At 40.5% G+C, this 14,397-nt stretch overlaps 1 protein-coding gene across 1 annotated transcript in view; it reads left to right on the plus strand.

Annotated features, from left to right (window-relative positions):
* The window catches only part of FLT1 (fms related receptor tyrosine kinase 1), a 214,355-nt gene that overhangs the window by 68,604 nt on the left and 131,354 nt on the right, over positions 1–14,397 (plus strand). Inside the window, 4 exon segments of the mRNA XM_055130474.1 lie at positions 5,793–5,967; positions 7,189–7,306; positions 10,579–10,748; positions 11,137–11,296. Coding sequence (XP_054986449.1) covers positions 5,793–5,967; positions 7,189–7,306; positions 10,579–10,748; positions 11,137–11,296 — 623 coding nt within the window.

Raw genomic sequence — 14,397 nt, forward strand, 5'->3', positions numbered from 1 at the left:
GTCGGACCTGCTGAAAAGGAAGCATTTGATAATTTGTTTTCCATTGCTGAGAATAAAGAGATATGAGGTCAAGCGGCCACCCTAGCAGCTGCACGGTTTTGGATTTCTGTATTTTAGTATTTTAGTAACTAAGTCCAGAGAAATATCTGCCAGAAATTGCATCATTGCAAGCTTGTGCCTCTCAGCTACTTTATATTCCACATATGAGTACAACCTTTCTATGTCTGTCTCTTTCTTTCTGACTCATTTCACTCAACATGACACTATCCATATTGATCGACTTATATGCAACTTTCATGACTTCATGTTTTCTGACAGCTACATAGTATTCCATTGTGTAGATGTACCAGAGTTTGTTTAACCAGTCATCTGTTTTTAGGCACTCTGCTTTTTCCAGATTGTGGCTATTGAATCTGTGCTTTTTTTTTAAATCTATTTGCTCACAAAAGTGGCTTTCACAATTAAATACTTAAGGGTAAATAATTATATTATTTATCTCTTCTTCCCTATCATCTTATTCAAATATAGCAGGCTTTATAATGAATGGTCAGATACATCTATAGAACTAGTGCCCTGAATCTTGCCAGGAAATAATCCCTGAGTACAGAGCCATGAGTAAGCCCTGAACACCCTTGGGTGTGGCTCAAAACAGGGAAAGAAAGGAGGGAGGGAGGGAGGGAGGGAGGGAGGGAGGGAGGGAGGGAGGAAGGAAGGAAGGAAGGAAGGAAGGAAGGAAGGAAGGAAGGAAGGAAGGAAGGAAGGAAGGAAGGAAGGAAGGAAGGAAGGAAATTGGATACCAATAATCTAAACTGATGCCAGTGACCTTTATGTGCTGGAAGTAGGCTGTATCTATGCTGGCCAGTTGACAGCTACAGCCATTGAGCACTGGGTATGTGACTGTTCTGTCCAGGGAAATCAATTTTGTAGTTTGGTTAGAGTAGCCACAAGTGGCTATAACAAAAGTGTCGGACAAAGCAGTTCTGAAACACAAAAGCTGGTTTTCCGAGGCAAAAATACTACCAATCTTAGCATACTTGGAAGAAAGCATTCTCCAAAAGTATGTCTATCTGAAGAGCATGGTGAAAGCCCCTCAGTTGGTCATGTGGGGCTGGGGAGGGGGTTTGTTTCCCTGAGTTTTGGCAGCGCTGCTGGCGTTTTCTCTCTGGTTATTGCTGAAAAACAAGAAAATGGTCTAACTGGTGTCTGCATCAAAACGGCAACAAAAGGACAGTTGGGAGAGTTTATTAAGCATGGCAGAGAGGAGAGCTAAGGTCAAGATCCAAATTGGTTCTGGATGACTTCCAAAGTCTTTTTTTCCATGCCTCCTCGTGGGGAAGAACTGAAAGGAGGAAATAACATATTATGTATTATAAAATGTAATGCTAAAAAAAATAAAGGAAGGAACAATGAAAGGAAAGAGCAATATGAGCTCATGTTCTGAAACCCAGAAGCAGATTATTGTGGCTTCTGTGCGTTACGAAACCTGGAGACCTGCTTTGGCTCCCCTGGGCTGGACGAGGACCATACCCCCACGAAGGAGCCAGCCTCACCGATGCCTCTGGCATATCCCCAGAGCCACTCAGTGTGAAGAAGTAGAAATCACCAAGCTTACTCGCCTAGGCAAATAGCAAAACCTGGAAGGTGTCTTCATAGTGGTAGTACACACTCTTCCTTTTCTCTTTCACTTCTAGTGAGGAAGCAGAAAGACACTCCCATGGTGATTTATTAAGAGAAAACTCAGTCATGAAGCCAGATACTAAAAATAATTGGCTTCTGTGTTTTCATTATGATAGCTTTGCCTTAAGAACAGGTTACTATTTAGAGAAGTGTGTGTGTGTGTGTGTGTGTGTGTGTGTGTGTGTGCGCGCGTGTGTCTTAAGAAACGGCACTAATTTGTTCTATTTTGGTTTTGATCTGAGTCCGTTGGGGGTTAAGTTGCTTGCCTTGCATGCAGCCGAGTCTAGTTTGAGTTCTCAGCTTCCAAGCCCTGAGCACCACCAGGAGTCACTCCGGAGCACAGAGCCAAGAGTTAGCCCTGAACAATGCTGGGTGTGGCAAAAAAAAAAAGCACCTGAGTTCTGGGCTTCTTTTGGCCAATGTGTTTACTAGTTCAGTTTCTTTATCTGTGAGAAGGTAAGAATCCTGCCTTTTCCACTGAATTGCTGTGAGAAGCAATTGAGATAAGAATATAAAATTGAAGCATGTTAAATGTCGATGAAATGAAAAAGAAATCAACATCTCCCCCCACCTCCGACACTTGCCACTGAAAACCCAGCAGCCCCCACTCAGACGCACCATCAGAGGAATGGCCCAACTTTAATCTTCAAAAGAACGTGCTGCTGCTGCTCTCTACCCAGGAAGACCAGTCCAGACCGAGAACTCGGGCCCTTCTTGAAATATAGGGGCAGGCAGAGTCTCTTTCCTGTCAGAAGTCACGGCAGCCCGCAGTCACACCCGACACCCTCACACATAGAAATGGCCCAACTCCACAGTTGAATCTCATCAAACTGCCAGGCTGCCAAATTGTTCCAGATTTATAGCTCCTGGACTGCATAACCCCGTACCTCTAAATTTCCTAGTCCAATCAGCTAGGATCACAGTGAATCTAATGACAAAGTCGCATAGAAGGTCACCGAGCTCAATGAGCCTAAACAGAGGCACAGAAGGCTCACCTAGCACTAACCAGCGCACCATCCTCAGACAGTGATTATAGTAACATCATTGTGAGAAAGAACAACTATCACAAATTGACTCCAACTGATCTAGGTTTTGATGATTCCATTTGCCTTAGTGCTGTAACAAACACTGTCACTGTATCACTGTCATCCCCTTGGTCATCAATTTGCTAGAGTGGGCACCAGTAACGTCTCCATTGTGAGACTTGTTACTGTTTCTGGCATATCGAATATGCCATGGTAGCTTGCCAGGCTCTGCCGTGAGGGTGAGATACTCTCGGTAGTTTGCCAGGCTCTCTGAGAGGGGCAGAGGAATCAAACAAGGATTGGCCTCATGCAAGGCAAATGCCCTACTGCTGTGCTATTGCTCCAGCCCAAAAACAGTAACAATAAATCTCACAATGAGAGACGTTACTGGCGCCCGCTTGAACAAATCGATGAGCAACGAGATGACAGTGATAGTGACAGCTTTTGCACAGTATCTCGTGCCATCAATCCCAGAACAAGTCCTCTACTAAGCCAAGCAACTATCTTGTCCATTTTTGAAAATGAGAGTTTTGGGAGGGCATATGCAATTCACAGAAAATTATCGTGCTTCCATTTTGAAGTTTTACCCTGTTGATTTGTTGTCACCTTAGTCCTTTTTTACCACGACTTGCAGACCATAAAAGGTAAGGAAATCAATTGGATTGTACTAGAAGTTGGAGTGGGAGTGTGACCTTTATTTTGAGGTTGAATGAAATAACAGACATCAGAAATCTTTTGATTTTTTTTTGAGTTTGTTTTTGTATATGTGTTGATCACCTAATACTCATTTAAGTGGATGCTGGGAAAAATGCCTTTTAAAGTTGACTTAAGGTCTTGAGTTCTCAATTTTCTAAAATTTGTTAAAAGATGAGTGGAAAAACCATTTTTGTGTTTCTCTAGACAAGTCCCCTAATGAGAGTCTCAATATGTTACAACCTGGTGAGTGGTAATAAATTGTTATGGCTTTAGTAACAATATTGGATACTAGGACTTTAAAAATTTATTTAATATGTGAAACTAGTTCTATATTAATGGTATTTTATAGATTAACTATAGAGTTCATTGTAGTGAGAGCTACTAGTCCAACCAAATTGTAGTTAGGTTCCTTTGGTTTTGAAGCATTGCAGCTTTCTTCAGAAATAAAATCTAGTGGGGTAGTATTGTTTGTAAATTCTAAGGCTTCTGAATTAAAACTAGGGTAGCCTTAAGCCAAGCTGTAGTCTCTGCTGTAGTTTTGTGTTATCACAGAAATTTAATTCTCTTTTACTTTGGGTTTTGGGCCACTCCTAGTTGAACTCAGGTCTTGCTCTGGCTCAGTGCTCCTGGCTGGGCTTTGGGAACATATATGGTGCTGGGGATCTACCACCAAGTTGGCTGTGTGCAAGGCGAACACTCTACCCCCACTGTTTCCAGTCCCAAAACTTTTGTTAAATTCTAGTGGCAATTAGAATTAGTACATTCTCTCCCTCTACCCCTCTCCTCTCTCTCTTTCCTCTCTCCCTTCCTCTCCCCCCTCTCTCCTCTCTCTTCCTCCGTCCCACCTCCCCTTCTCTCTCTCTCTCTCTCTCTCTCTCTGTCTCTCTCTCTGTCACACACACACACACACACACACACACACACATTTGGGCTCTAAAATGAAAAGACCATTAGACTATCCACTCAGCTATTTTTATAGGCTAGATGGGTTTTTTGGGGGGTGGGGCAAGGGGGTGGGGCACAGCATACCCAGAAGTGCTCAGGGATCATTTACTTCTGGTTAGCTTGGGGGAATCATATGGGATGCTGGGGGTTGAACTGCTGTTGACATTGTAAGCCTTCCCCGTTGAACTATCTATCCTGGCTCCTAGGTTAGGTGTTTAGAATCTCTCTGATTCATTTTCTTCTCTAGACAGGAGATAGTAAAAGGTAGTACTTACCTGAACTCTTCTTTTCAAAAGAGAATTGAATGATAACATATGCAAAAGTATTTTGTAACTGGTAAAAAATATTAATCTAAAGTTAATGTATGTAACAAACAATTTAAAGTAAATTTGTTTGTGCCTATGTAAGGGGGCAGGCTGGAGTAGTGGGTAAGAAACTGGAGGCTTTGGTAGCCAGGAAGTTACACAGGTGGTCGGATTGATTTTGGAATTTTTAATCCCTTAAACAACTGTATTATGAACAACTTGGTAAATATTAGTATCACTGTATTACTCTCATCCTGTTGATCATCGATTTGCTTGAGTAGACCCAGTAACGTCTCCATTCATCCTAGCCCTGAGATTTTAGCAGCCTCTCTATACTCTTCCTTCCCAAAGGTGCCGCTCTTCAGGGTCAGGGGAATGAGACCCATATTTGTTACTGTATTTGGCATATGAATACACCACGGGGAGCTTGCAAAGCTCTCCCCCATGTGGGCAGTAAACTCTCAGTAGCGTGCCAGGTTCTCTAAGAAGGAGAACTAGGCTATCAGATGTTGCAGGGCCGCATCAAGGGAGCTTGGTTTTATAGTTTCTGGATGTTGGCCGTTGATGGGATGACATGGTGCCAGGGGCAGTTTCTGGGTATGACTGCCTAGCTACTGGAAGATGGGGGATCTGGGTGGAAGAGGCCCAGTCCTGATCTGAGCAGCCTTGAAGATCTCGGCCCCGAGTCCTGCACACCTAAGTTCCTCTGCCAGTTCCTTCATACCTGAGGCTCGTTCAAACGTGTGGAGAGTGGCCTTTATTAGTGTTACAATTTTAAGAATAAAACTACTGGGGTAAGAGCAATGGTATCGTGAGTAAGGTGCTTTGCCTTGCACACAAGTTAAATTCCTGCCACCCCATATAGTCCTTGGAGCCAGGCAGGAGTGATTCCTGAGTGCAGAGCCAGGACTAAGCCCTGAGCACCAACAGTTGTGGTCCCCAAACCAAAACTAAATAAATAAAATAACATGTTAAAAAAAAAACCCTATGATGTTACTTCTTAGAAGCACACCCGGCCAGCTATGCCTTCCAAATCTCGCTCTAGGCAGGTTTGTTCTTAGCAGAGAATATTAATATGGGAACACATATTGCTTTAAATATTAACAATGACGGTCTTTGCATTTGTTATGTATTTTCTTTCCAGACCCATCAGAGAGCCTCTATAAGACACAGACTTGACAAAAGCAATTCCAACTTAAATGTCTTCTATAGTGTACTTGTGATTGACAAAGTGCAACACAAAGACAGAGGACTTTATACTTGCCATGTAAGGAATGGCCCTTCTTTGAAATCTGCCAACATCTCAGTGCATGTCTATGGTAAGCAGTCCCTGCAGTGCTTTCAGATCCTGGTGGGGTTTGGGGTGGTTGGGAGGGGGTGTTCCTACTGAACAAAGCACATTGGATTTTTGACAAACATTCACTGCCATGAACAAAAACCACTTTATCCCCACTTCTAGCCCCTTCCAAACCCCACATTTAAGTACTTTTTCATTTGGATAATATTTCTTTTTATTTTCTTACAAAGCCATTATGGTTAATGATTCAGTCGCAGTGTATCACAATCAGTAGGAAATAATTTTGTGTTCCCGATAGGTCAGAAAATTTTAATTTTATCTTTATTGGGGGAATTTCTTAGATATTAATGAGAATTAAGTCTGAGAAATTTAAAAAAAATGGTGTCATAAGTTATTTAGAATTGATCTGTTTAATTGCTAATATTGTTGTTTGCTCCCAGTAGGAAAATTCTCTAAAGAAAGTATTTAAAGAGATGCTTTATAGTGGGTAGGGCGCTTACCTGGCACATGGCCAACCCTCAGCACCACATCCCTAGCACCACATTCCCTGGGCATGCCAGGAGTGATCTCTGAGCACAGAGCCAGGAGTAAGCCCTGAGTACAGCCTATGTGACTCCCAAACAAAAGTAAAAAGCCCCCCAATAATCCTTAAAAATCTTACCTGTGTCCACTATTAAAAATAAAATGACATAAGAAGCAGAAATAATGGGACAACTCTCAGTGGCCTTTGTTATTCTTTTGATTTTCTCCAGTTTATCTTTTTTTAATACCAAGTTAGTTGTTTCAGGGAGCCTGGAGCTATTCTCTCCCTTCTCACTCATATTGCCAGGTAGTTTTCTAAAAGTGTATTTCCAGTTTTTAGTTACTGCTTAAAAAGACAACACTAGTAGTTTCATTTTCTGTTGTCCTGCTGTTGTTTCTCTCTTCCTAGAACTTGTGACTATTTCATTTAAAGGTTTTGCAACAGGATTCTTTCAAATTGTTCATTGATCTATATTTGAGCTCTTTGATAAGTTTGATTATCATTCACCTCTATTAATTCATTGCTTGAACCCTCTAGTGAGGGAGAGGATTTTTATTATATTAATATTATTATTATTATGAAAATAACGTTGCATTATAACATAGAAACTTTGGCTGTTGGTCATTGTAAGTTAACATCAACCAATGAATGCTGTACTGCCTTCAGGGAGTGCTTTTCTCCAGCTCATCTTTTCTAATATATTTATCTCTTCTTTCAAAGATAAAGCATTCATCACTGTAAAGCATCGAGATCAACAGGTGCTTGAAACTGTGGCTGGCAGACGATCTTACCGGATCTTTATGAAAGTGAAGGCATTCCCCTCGCCAGAAGTTGTATGGTAGGAACCTCCATATTTTCATGTCAGTTAAAGATTTTTTCTGTATGTCGAAAGATGCAGGAGGCCAATGACTTGAATTCCTGAAAAAAAAAAGAAAAAAAAAGGAGCAAAAGCTCAAGATAAGCTTCCCAGACAGCAGCAGGGAGCTAAGAACTCTCTTGATTTCTGGTCTGGGAACCAAGGATAGGAAGGAAGAGTGGGGGGTGGAGGACCAGGAGTGGGAATAATGGAAGAAGATCAAGGATGTGTGTGTGTGTGTGTGTGTGTGTGTGTGTGTGTGTGTGTGTGTGTGTGCGCACGTGCGCGCACTTCTTCTTCTTCTAGTTTTTTTTTAGTTGAAGAAAGAGTGTACTAGAACATTTAATATAGGGATTAGATCGTGTTTTGTTTGTTTGTTTGTTTGTTTGTTTGCATGTCATTTCATTTTATTCTTATCCTTTTCCTCACTCTAAACCTCACTGTCTATGATATCAACATTCGTCAAATGGGATATACTGAGCATTGAGCAGGAAGCATCTTAAATTTACAACATGCTCCATGAACCCTGAAGAAATACATCCTTCTAACATGTGTAACAGTTTTTTTACTCACTGAAAATAATTTATTTATATATAACTGGCTTGAATGATCTAGTCTTGTTTAAAATTAAACATAAGGCAAGACCTGTTTCAGTTGCAGGAGTAAATCAAATAAATCTATTTGAAGTAAGTGATTTTTTGGCTCAAATTTTGCATGTTTAAACATTCCTGTGCAGGACTGGAGAGACAGGACAGAGGTAAGGCACTTAGTTTGCTTGTGGCATGCCCTGATTTAATCCCTGGCACTACCTATGAGCACTGCCAAGAGTTTTCTCTGAGCACAGAGTCAGGAGTAAATCCTAAGCACAGCCAGATGTCGCCCAAACCCCAACACTGCCCTGAAAAAATAAATAAAAGCTACCCAAACCAAAAATTCCTGATTTTTTTTTCTCTTTTGTAACAATCTATCTTGTGATCAGGCATCACATGTGCTTGGTTGTGGTGCTTGCACACACCTGGCTGTGGTGCTCGGATATCACACTTTTCTCTGGCACATGTGTGTAATGGATGGGAGAGGGTCCCAGGCAGCAGACCTGCTGGCATTGTCCTGGCCATGGGAGGCATGAGGGATCCAACTTACAGCCACTCCTCCCACAGAGAGGCACATTTCTCCCACAGAGTCACCCTCCAATCCCATCACCAGAACACAGGGCCAGAGTATAGTACAGTGGGTAGAATCCTTGCCTTGCACATTGTTGAGCCAGTTTCGATCCCTGACATCCCATATGGTTCCCTGAGCACTGCCAGGAATAATTCCTGAGTGCAAACCCCTGATGTGTGTGTGCGTGTGTGTGTGTCCAGGTGTGTTCCCAAAACAAAACAAAATAAAATACTAGAACATCACATGATGTAAAACAATGTAATCTGTTTATGATTTGTATTCAATTGGTTTTAAATCATTTTTAAAATTTAATATCTTTGACTCAAGGCATTATGTTTTAGACAGAGTAATATAAATCTTATTAGGAGAGGCCAGAGGGGATAATAGTCCAACATGCTAAAGCATAGACTTTGCATGCAGAAGACTTAAGTGCAGTCCCTGGTACCTCATGGCCCTCCAAGCAAAACCAGAAACAACCCCTGAGCACTGACCAGTTGTGTCCCAAAGGTACAAATAAATGGAAAAGCAAACTTATTAGCAAAACAATCCAGACAGTATCAAAGTGGTGTCATATTAAAATCTCAACAGAGCTTATTTTGCTTTCAATGTCCAGTGAGTTTTCCATTTCCTCAAATAGCTACTAGAGTATTCAAGAGAAATTTGTTTATATGAGTCCTTCATGCCATTGGCATAAAAATGAGGGTTTTTTTTGTCTCATGATTTGTAAAAGGTCAATAATAAGTTTCCTGTGTGTGAAATACTCCTTCATAAGAATTCATTTATTTATTTGGAGGAGTGGTCATGTGTGGTGCCAGAGAATCAAACCCAAATCAGCCACATACAAGGCAAGCGCTTTCCCTTTTGTGGTCTCTCTTTATAGGACTTTAATCTCATTGAGAAGCACATTCCCTCTTCCATCCTTACGTCTCCTATATAGTAAGCAGTACTGGTTTCTTCAGTAACTAGGTAGCAAAATCTCCCAAATACTCAATTCATTCAAAAAGATGGATTGGCAATAGACCATAATTGAAAAACAATACAAAGATTATATTGGTAATTACCAAATAGAGCACAACCACTTCTGTTTGTAGGACTAAGTAATAGTGCATAGATATGAGTTAATACCTTTAGTGGAACAACTAGTAGATTCTAAATGCCCTTTGAAGAAATGTGATTTAATGAAATTCTGATATTTTAGCATTAAAAGAGGCCCTAGAGAAACTCAGAAAATTTGTAGTAATTGCAACGTAAAGAATTAAGTCATTGGCTGGGGCTGGAGCAATAGCACAGCGGGTAGAGCATTTGCCTTGCACGTGGCCGACCCGGGTTCGATTCCCAGCGTCCCATATGGTCCCCCAAGCTCTGCCAGGAGTAATTCCTGAGCATAGAGCCAGGAGTAACCCCTGTGCATTGCCAGGTGTGACCCAAAAAGGAAAAAAAAAAGAATTAAGTCATTGGCAGCAGAACACGTTCGCAGAGTGTGCGGTAAGTCATGCTTGTGTCTATGACTCTTGGTTCAGAGGCACTCTCATGATAGATGGGCATTGATTCTGTAGGATTTTTTGTTTTCCCAGGTTTTACCATTTGTTTGTGACTTTTGTGCCTTAACAATTCTTCCTCAGGGGAAAGGTCTTGATAATCTTGATTTTACTGAAACTTATGAAAGGGACAACTACTGTGACCATTTTTATAATAAGAACTCCGCATGAGATCACAATAGGAAGGTCTATTTTTATTTTTATCTGGAGAAGTGATCTAGTTGATCTTACTTACAATGGCCCTTGTATTGCTGACGGAGTCTCATGGAAAACTTCGAAAAACATCTCGGAGGGAATCAGCCAGTGCTTCTGGGTTAATACTTAAGTCACAGTGGCCAGTCTGCCCATAGGTACATTAAACCATTGCTTGCTTTTCTTTTTTCAGTAGAACCTGGTTCTACTGAAAGCAGTACTAAAAATCTAGCTTGTTAAAATGGGTGTTGAAAATCAAAGGTCAGAAACATTCAAATCACCTCATAAATTCCAATGACAGTGATGCCAAAGTAACACTGAGGGATGGTATGGAATGACTTACTAACCCTTTTTTATCCACAGGCTAAAAGATGGGTTACCTACAACTGAGAGATCTGCTCGCTACTTGGTCCGTGGCTACTCATTAATTATCAGAGATGTAACTGCAGAAGATTCTGGGGATTATACAATATTGCTGAGAATAAAGCAGTTCAATGTTTTTAAAAACCTCACCGCCACTCTCATTGTCAATGGTAAGTTTAAGGTCATACTTTCTTCTGGCTCTGGGTAGAATTTGGAAGTCAAGTGTCAGTATTGTAACATCAAACAAAACAATTTTTTACTTATTTTTTAAAGCCAATGATAGCCTCATCACCATTATATCCATAGACTTTCTTCTATTAGTGGCATGGTTTTTTAATCATTGTCATTGTAATGTGCATACCATGGAATTAATTTTTTATATTCTCCAAACTTTGTTTTGTCTGCATTACAGTAACAAAGAAGGCTGGTTTGACTCTTCTCTCCATGCCTTTGTTTTCTTGACATCAAAAACTGCAAGAATGTAGTCCTTCATGTGGAGACCCAGAAGAAAGTCATTAGAACAGCTTTTCACTTCTGTTCTGTTTGTTTCCTTTCCAGTGAAACCCCAGATTTATGAAAAGTCTGTGTCATCGTTCCCAGACCTAGCACTCTATCCACTGGGCAGCAGACAGATCCTCACCTGTACTATTTATGGTATCCCTCAGCCTACCATCAAGTGGTCCTGGCATCCCTGTAACCAAAATCATTCCAAAGCAAGGTAGGGAGAGTTTGTTTCTTGACCAACTTTCAAATGTTTTTTCGACACCTAAACTGAAGAAGATTCATCAATGGACCTGGGCTGGAGTTTACAGATGGAATGTGCGGTATTGAGGGGGAGGCTCTTCTTGCCTCGGGAAAAGCTAGGTAATATCTTTTCCTCTTGCTCTCTGTATATTGCCGACCATCACTAGCACTTTCTGACTCCTGAGTTTAGAGTTTTAGGAGGACAAGGACATAATTACAGTCACCCTCTGAAACTTCATTTGGAATTCAAGCTGAAACTTCTATCTCATTTTCTTTTTCTTTTCCTTTTTTTTTTTTTTTTTGCTTTTTGGGTCACACCCGGCAATGCACAAGGGTTACTCCTGGCTCTGCACTCAGGAATTACTCCTGGCGGTGCTTAGGGGACCATATGGGATGCTGGGAATCGAACCCGGGTTGGCCGCATGCAAGGCAAACACCCTACCGGCTGTGCTGTTGCTCCAGCCCCTATCTCGTTTTCTAATTGAAAGTCCCAGACTTTGGTACTGTACTCCCTCAGTCACAATGGTCCACTCCTTCTCACTTTGGAATCTTTGATGTTTGAGAAATACGAGGTCTTTCTAGTACAGATGGCCTGATCTTTCATAGGCTTTGCTCAGGTACTTTCATCTCTCTGAAATGTGCTTCTATCTATTTTCTACCTCCAAAGAAATCTTTCCTTATCTTCTCACACCTGCTTTTCACCTTGTCACTATATTTCAGAGAATAGCTCTTGGAAAAAAACAGCACAAGGGGTATTTACCTTGTATATGTAACCCTGAGCACCACCAGGAATGATCCCTGACCACAGAACCAGGAGTAAGACCTGAGCACCTCCGAATGTGGCCCCCAAACAAAAATAAACAGATAAAATAGAAAACAAAATGGAGGGCTAGGGATGTAGCTTAGTGATTGAGTGTATGTTAGTATATATGAGGCAATGGGCACAAGGTTGGAGCCACACACAAAAAGTTAGCTTGATAGGGGCTGGAGTGATAGCACAGCGGGTAGGGCGTTTGCCTTGCACACAGCAGACCCGGGTTCGATTCCCAGCATCCCATATGGTTCCCTGAGCACCACCAGGGGTGATTCCTGAGTGCAGAGCCAGGAGTAACCCCTGTGCATTGCCAGGTGTGACCCAAAAAGCAAAAAAACAAAGTTAGCTTGATAAATAATAAACCAGATTGCTTTCTAGCATATACAGTAGATGTGGCTGTTTGGTTTTCTGAATTCTTCCTAAAACTTCAACATACAACCTTACTTCATCTTACGTTTTTGTCTTGTTTAGCACACACTCTATTGACAATGAAAGTTCAAGAGTTAGGGAATAATTTTTAAAAAAGTAGCTTCTTTACTCATGTTGGGTTTCTTGTCAGTGATTCATTTTCTAAGAATAAAAACATGGAGAACTTATAAATCCTGAATATCTTCTTCAATGTAATGGATATTAAACCCAAAAGAAAGAGATCTACTGAGACCTATATTGGTTTGTTTATTTGGGGGCTGGCATTCATATTTATAGACTAATATCTTTAAGGCCTTAATATTCATGCTAACCTTGCATGCAAATAAATTAGAGACTTATATTGGTTTGTTTATTTGAGGGCTGACATTCATATTTATAGACTAATACCTTTAAGATCTTGATATTTATACTAACCTTGCATGCAAATAAACTAAAAACAACTAATTTAAGCTACTAGATTTTGATGATAGTATAGAACTTGATTTTTATGACCTGATATATAGATTTTAAAAATACTTAAAATTTGCATTTGAGCATTAGTACATCTAAAAAAATTCATTCTATTTAGAATGAGAACTAAAACTTATGTTAGACAATAACAATTCTGAATAATAGAACCCAGTATTATAACAATAGGCTTTAATAATATTAATAAAATGTGGTTTTGGGATGAGGTCAGCTGAAGTGAAACTTTGTAAACTTTATCTGCCTTTCCAATTTCTTTGTCATATATGGGCTACTTCTTCCATGTTACAGATTAAGCTTCTGGGGCCTGCAGAGATCTCGTATAACTCTCAGAGAAGCTTCTCAAAATACAAAGCAATGACTTAAATATTTGGTTCAGTAAATATTTGGTTACTATTATGGTAAAGGCCTCTGAGAAATGTTTTAACCAATCACAAAACAGACCAGCAATTAAAACCGTTTCAGTACTTCTAACGTTGTGTCAGGAATTCAACCCACATATGGAGGGCATGACACCTGTCTCTGAGCCATGCACCCGGCCTTGATAGTCTCATCTTTTAGTAAGCTCATATTGACTGTGTAGTAACTGAATCAGGATTAGATTTGGTGCTCAATGGCTCAAGCAGTACATTGAACTTAAAAGCACTTCAGAAAGCTATGTGGGTTCTTGGTGTATGAAGAAGGTAATCAAACAACTCTTTCACATGCCAGAGTGACCCTTGCTGCAATTCACAAGTAAATGAAGCTTCTTTCATTATTCAAATGTTTCAAACAGGTCAGTGTAAATATACACTTTTTAGACTTCATTAGACATATTTAGTTGTAGACAGAAACCTTTTGTTATTTGAATAAGGGATGTTCTATTGTGTGCATTTTTAAATCTTGAGTTACATAGTAACATTGTCTGCATGATCTGTATGAGAGATTAACTGATTAATACTACTTTTGAATCACTGTCACTGTCATCCCATTGCTCATCAATTTGTTCGAGCAGGCACCAGTAACGTCTCTCATTGAGAGACTTATTGTTATTATTTTTGGCATATCCAATATGGACAGGTAGCTTGCCAGGCTCTGCCTCTCGGGCTCGATACTCTTGGTAGCTTGCTGGGTTCTCCAAGAGGGGCGGAGGAATCGAACACGGGTCGGCCGCGTGAAAGACGAATGCCCAACCGCTGTGCTATCGCTCCTGCCTACTTTTGAATATGTAGAATAACTTTTTGTATTTATTAAAGTGCCTGTGTTCTATGTCAGACATGGACCTAGGAAACATATGTAAGGATCTTACATTTCTATTATCTTTCACCTGTTTATAGTATACAGCTTTAATTCATTATTAAGATCACTACGCACACTTTATAGAGACA

Source organism: Sorex araneus, chromosome 1, assembly GCF_027595985.1.
Source record: "Sorex araneus isolate mSorAra2 chromosome 1, mSorAra2.pri, whole genome shotgun sequence".
NCBI classification, from domain to species: Eukaryota; Metazoa; Chordata; class Mammalia; order Eulipotyphla; family Soricidae; genus Sorex; species Sorex araneus.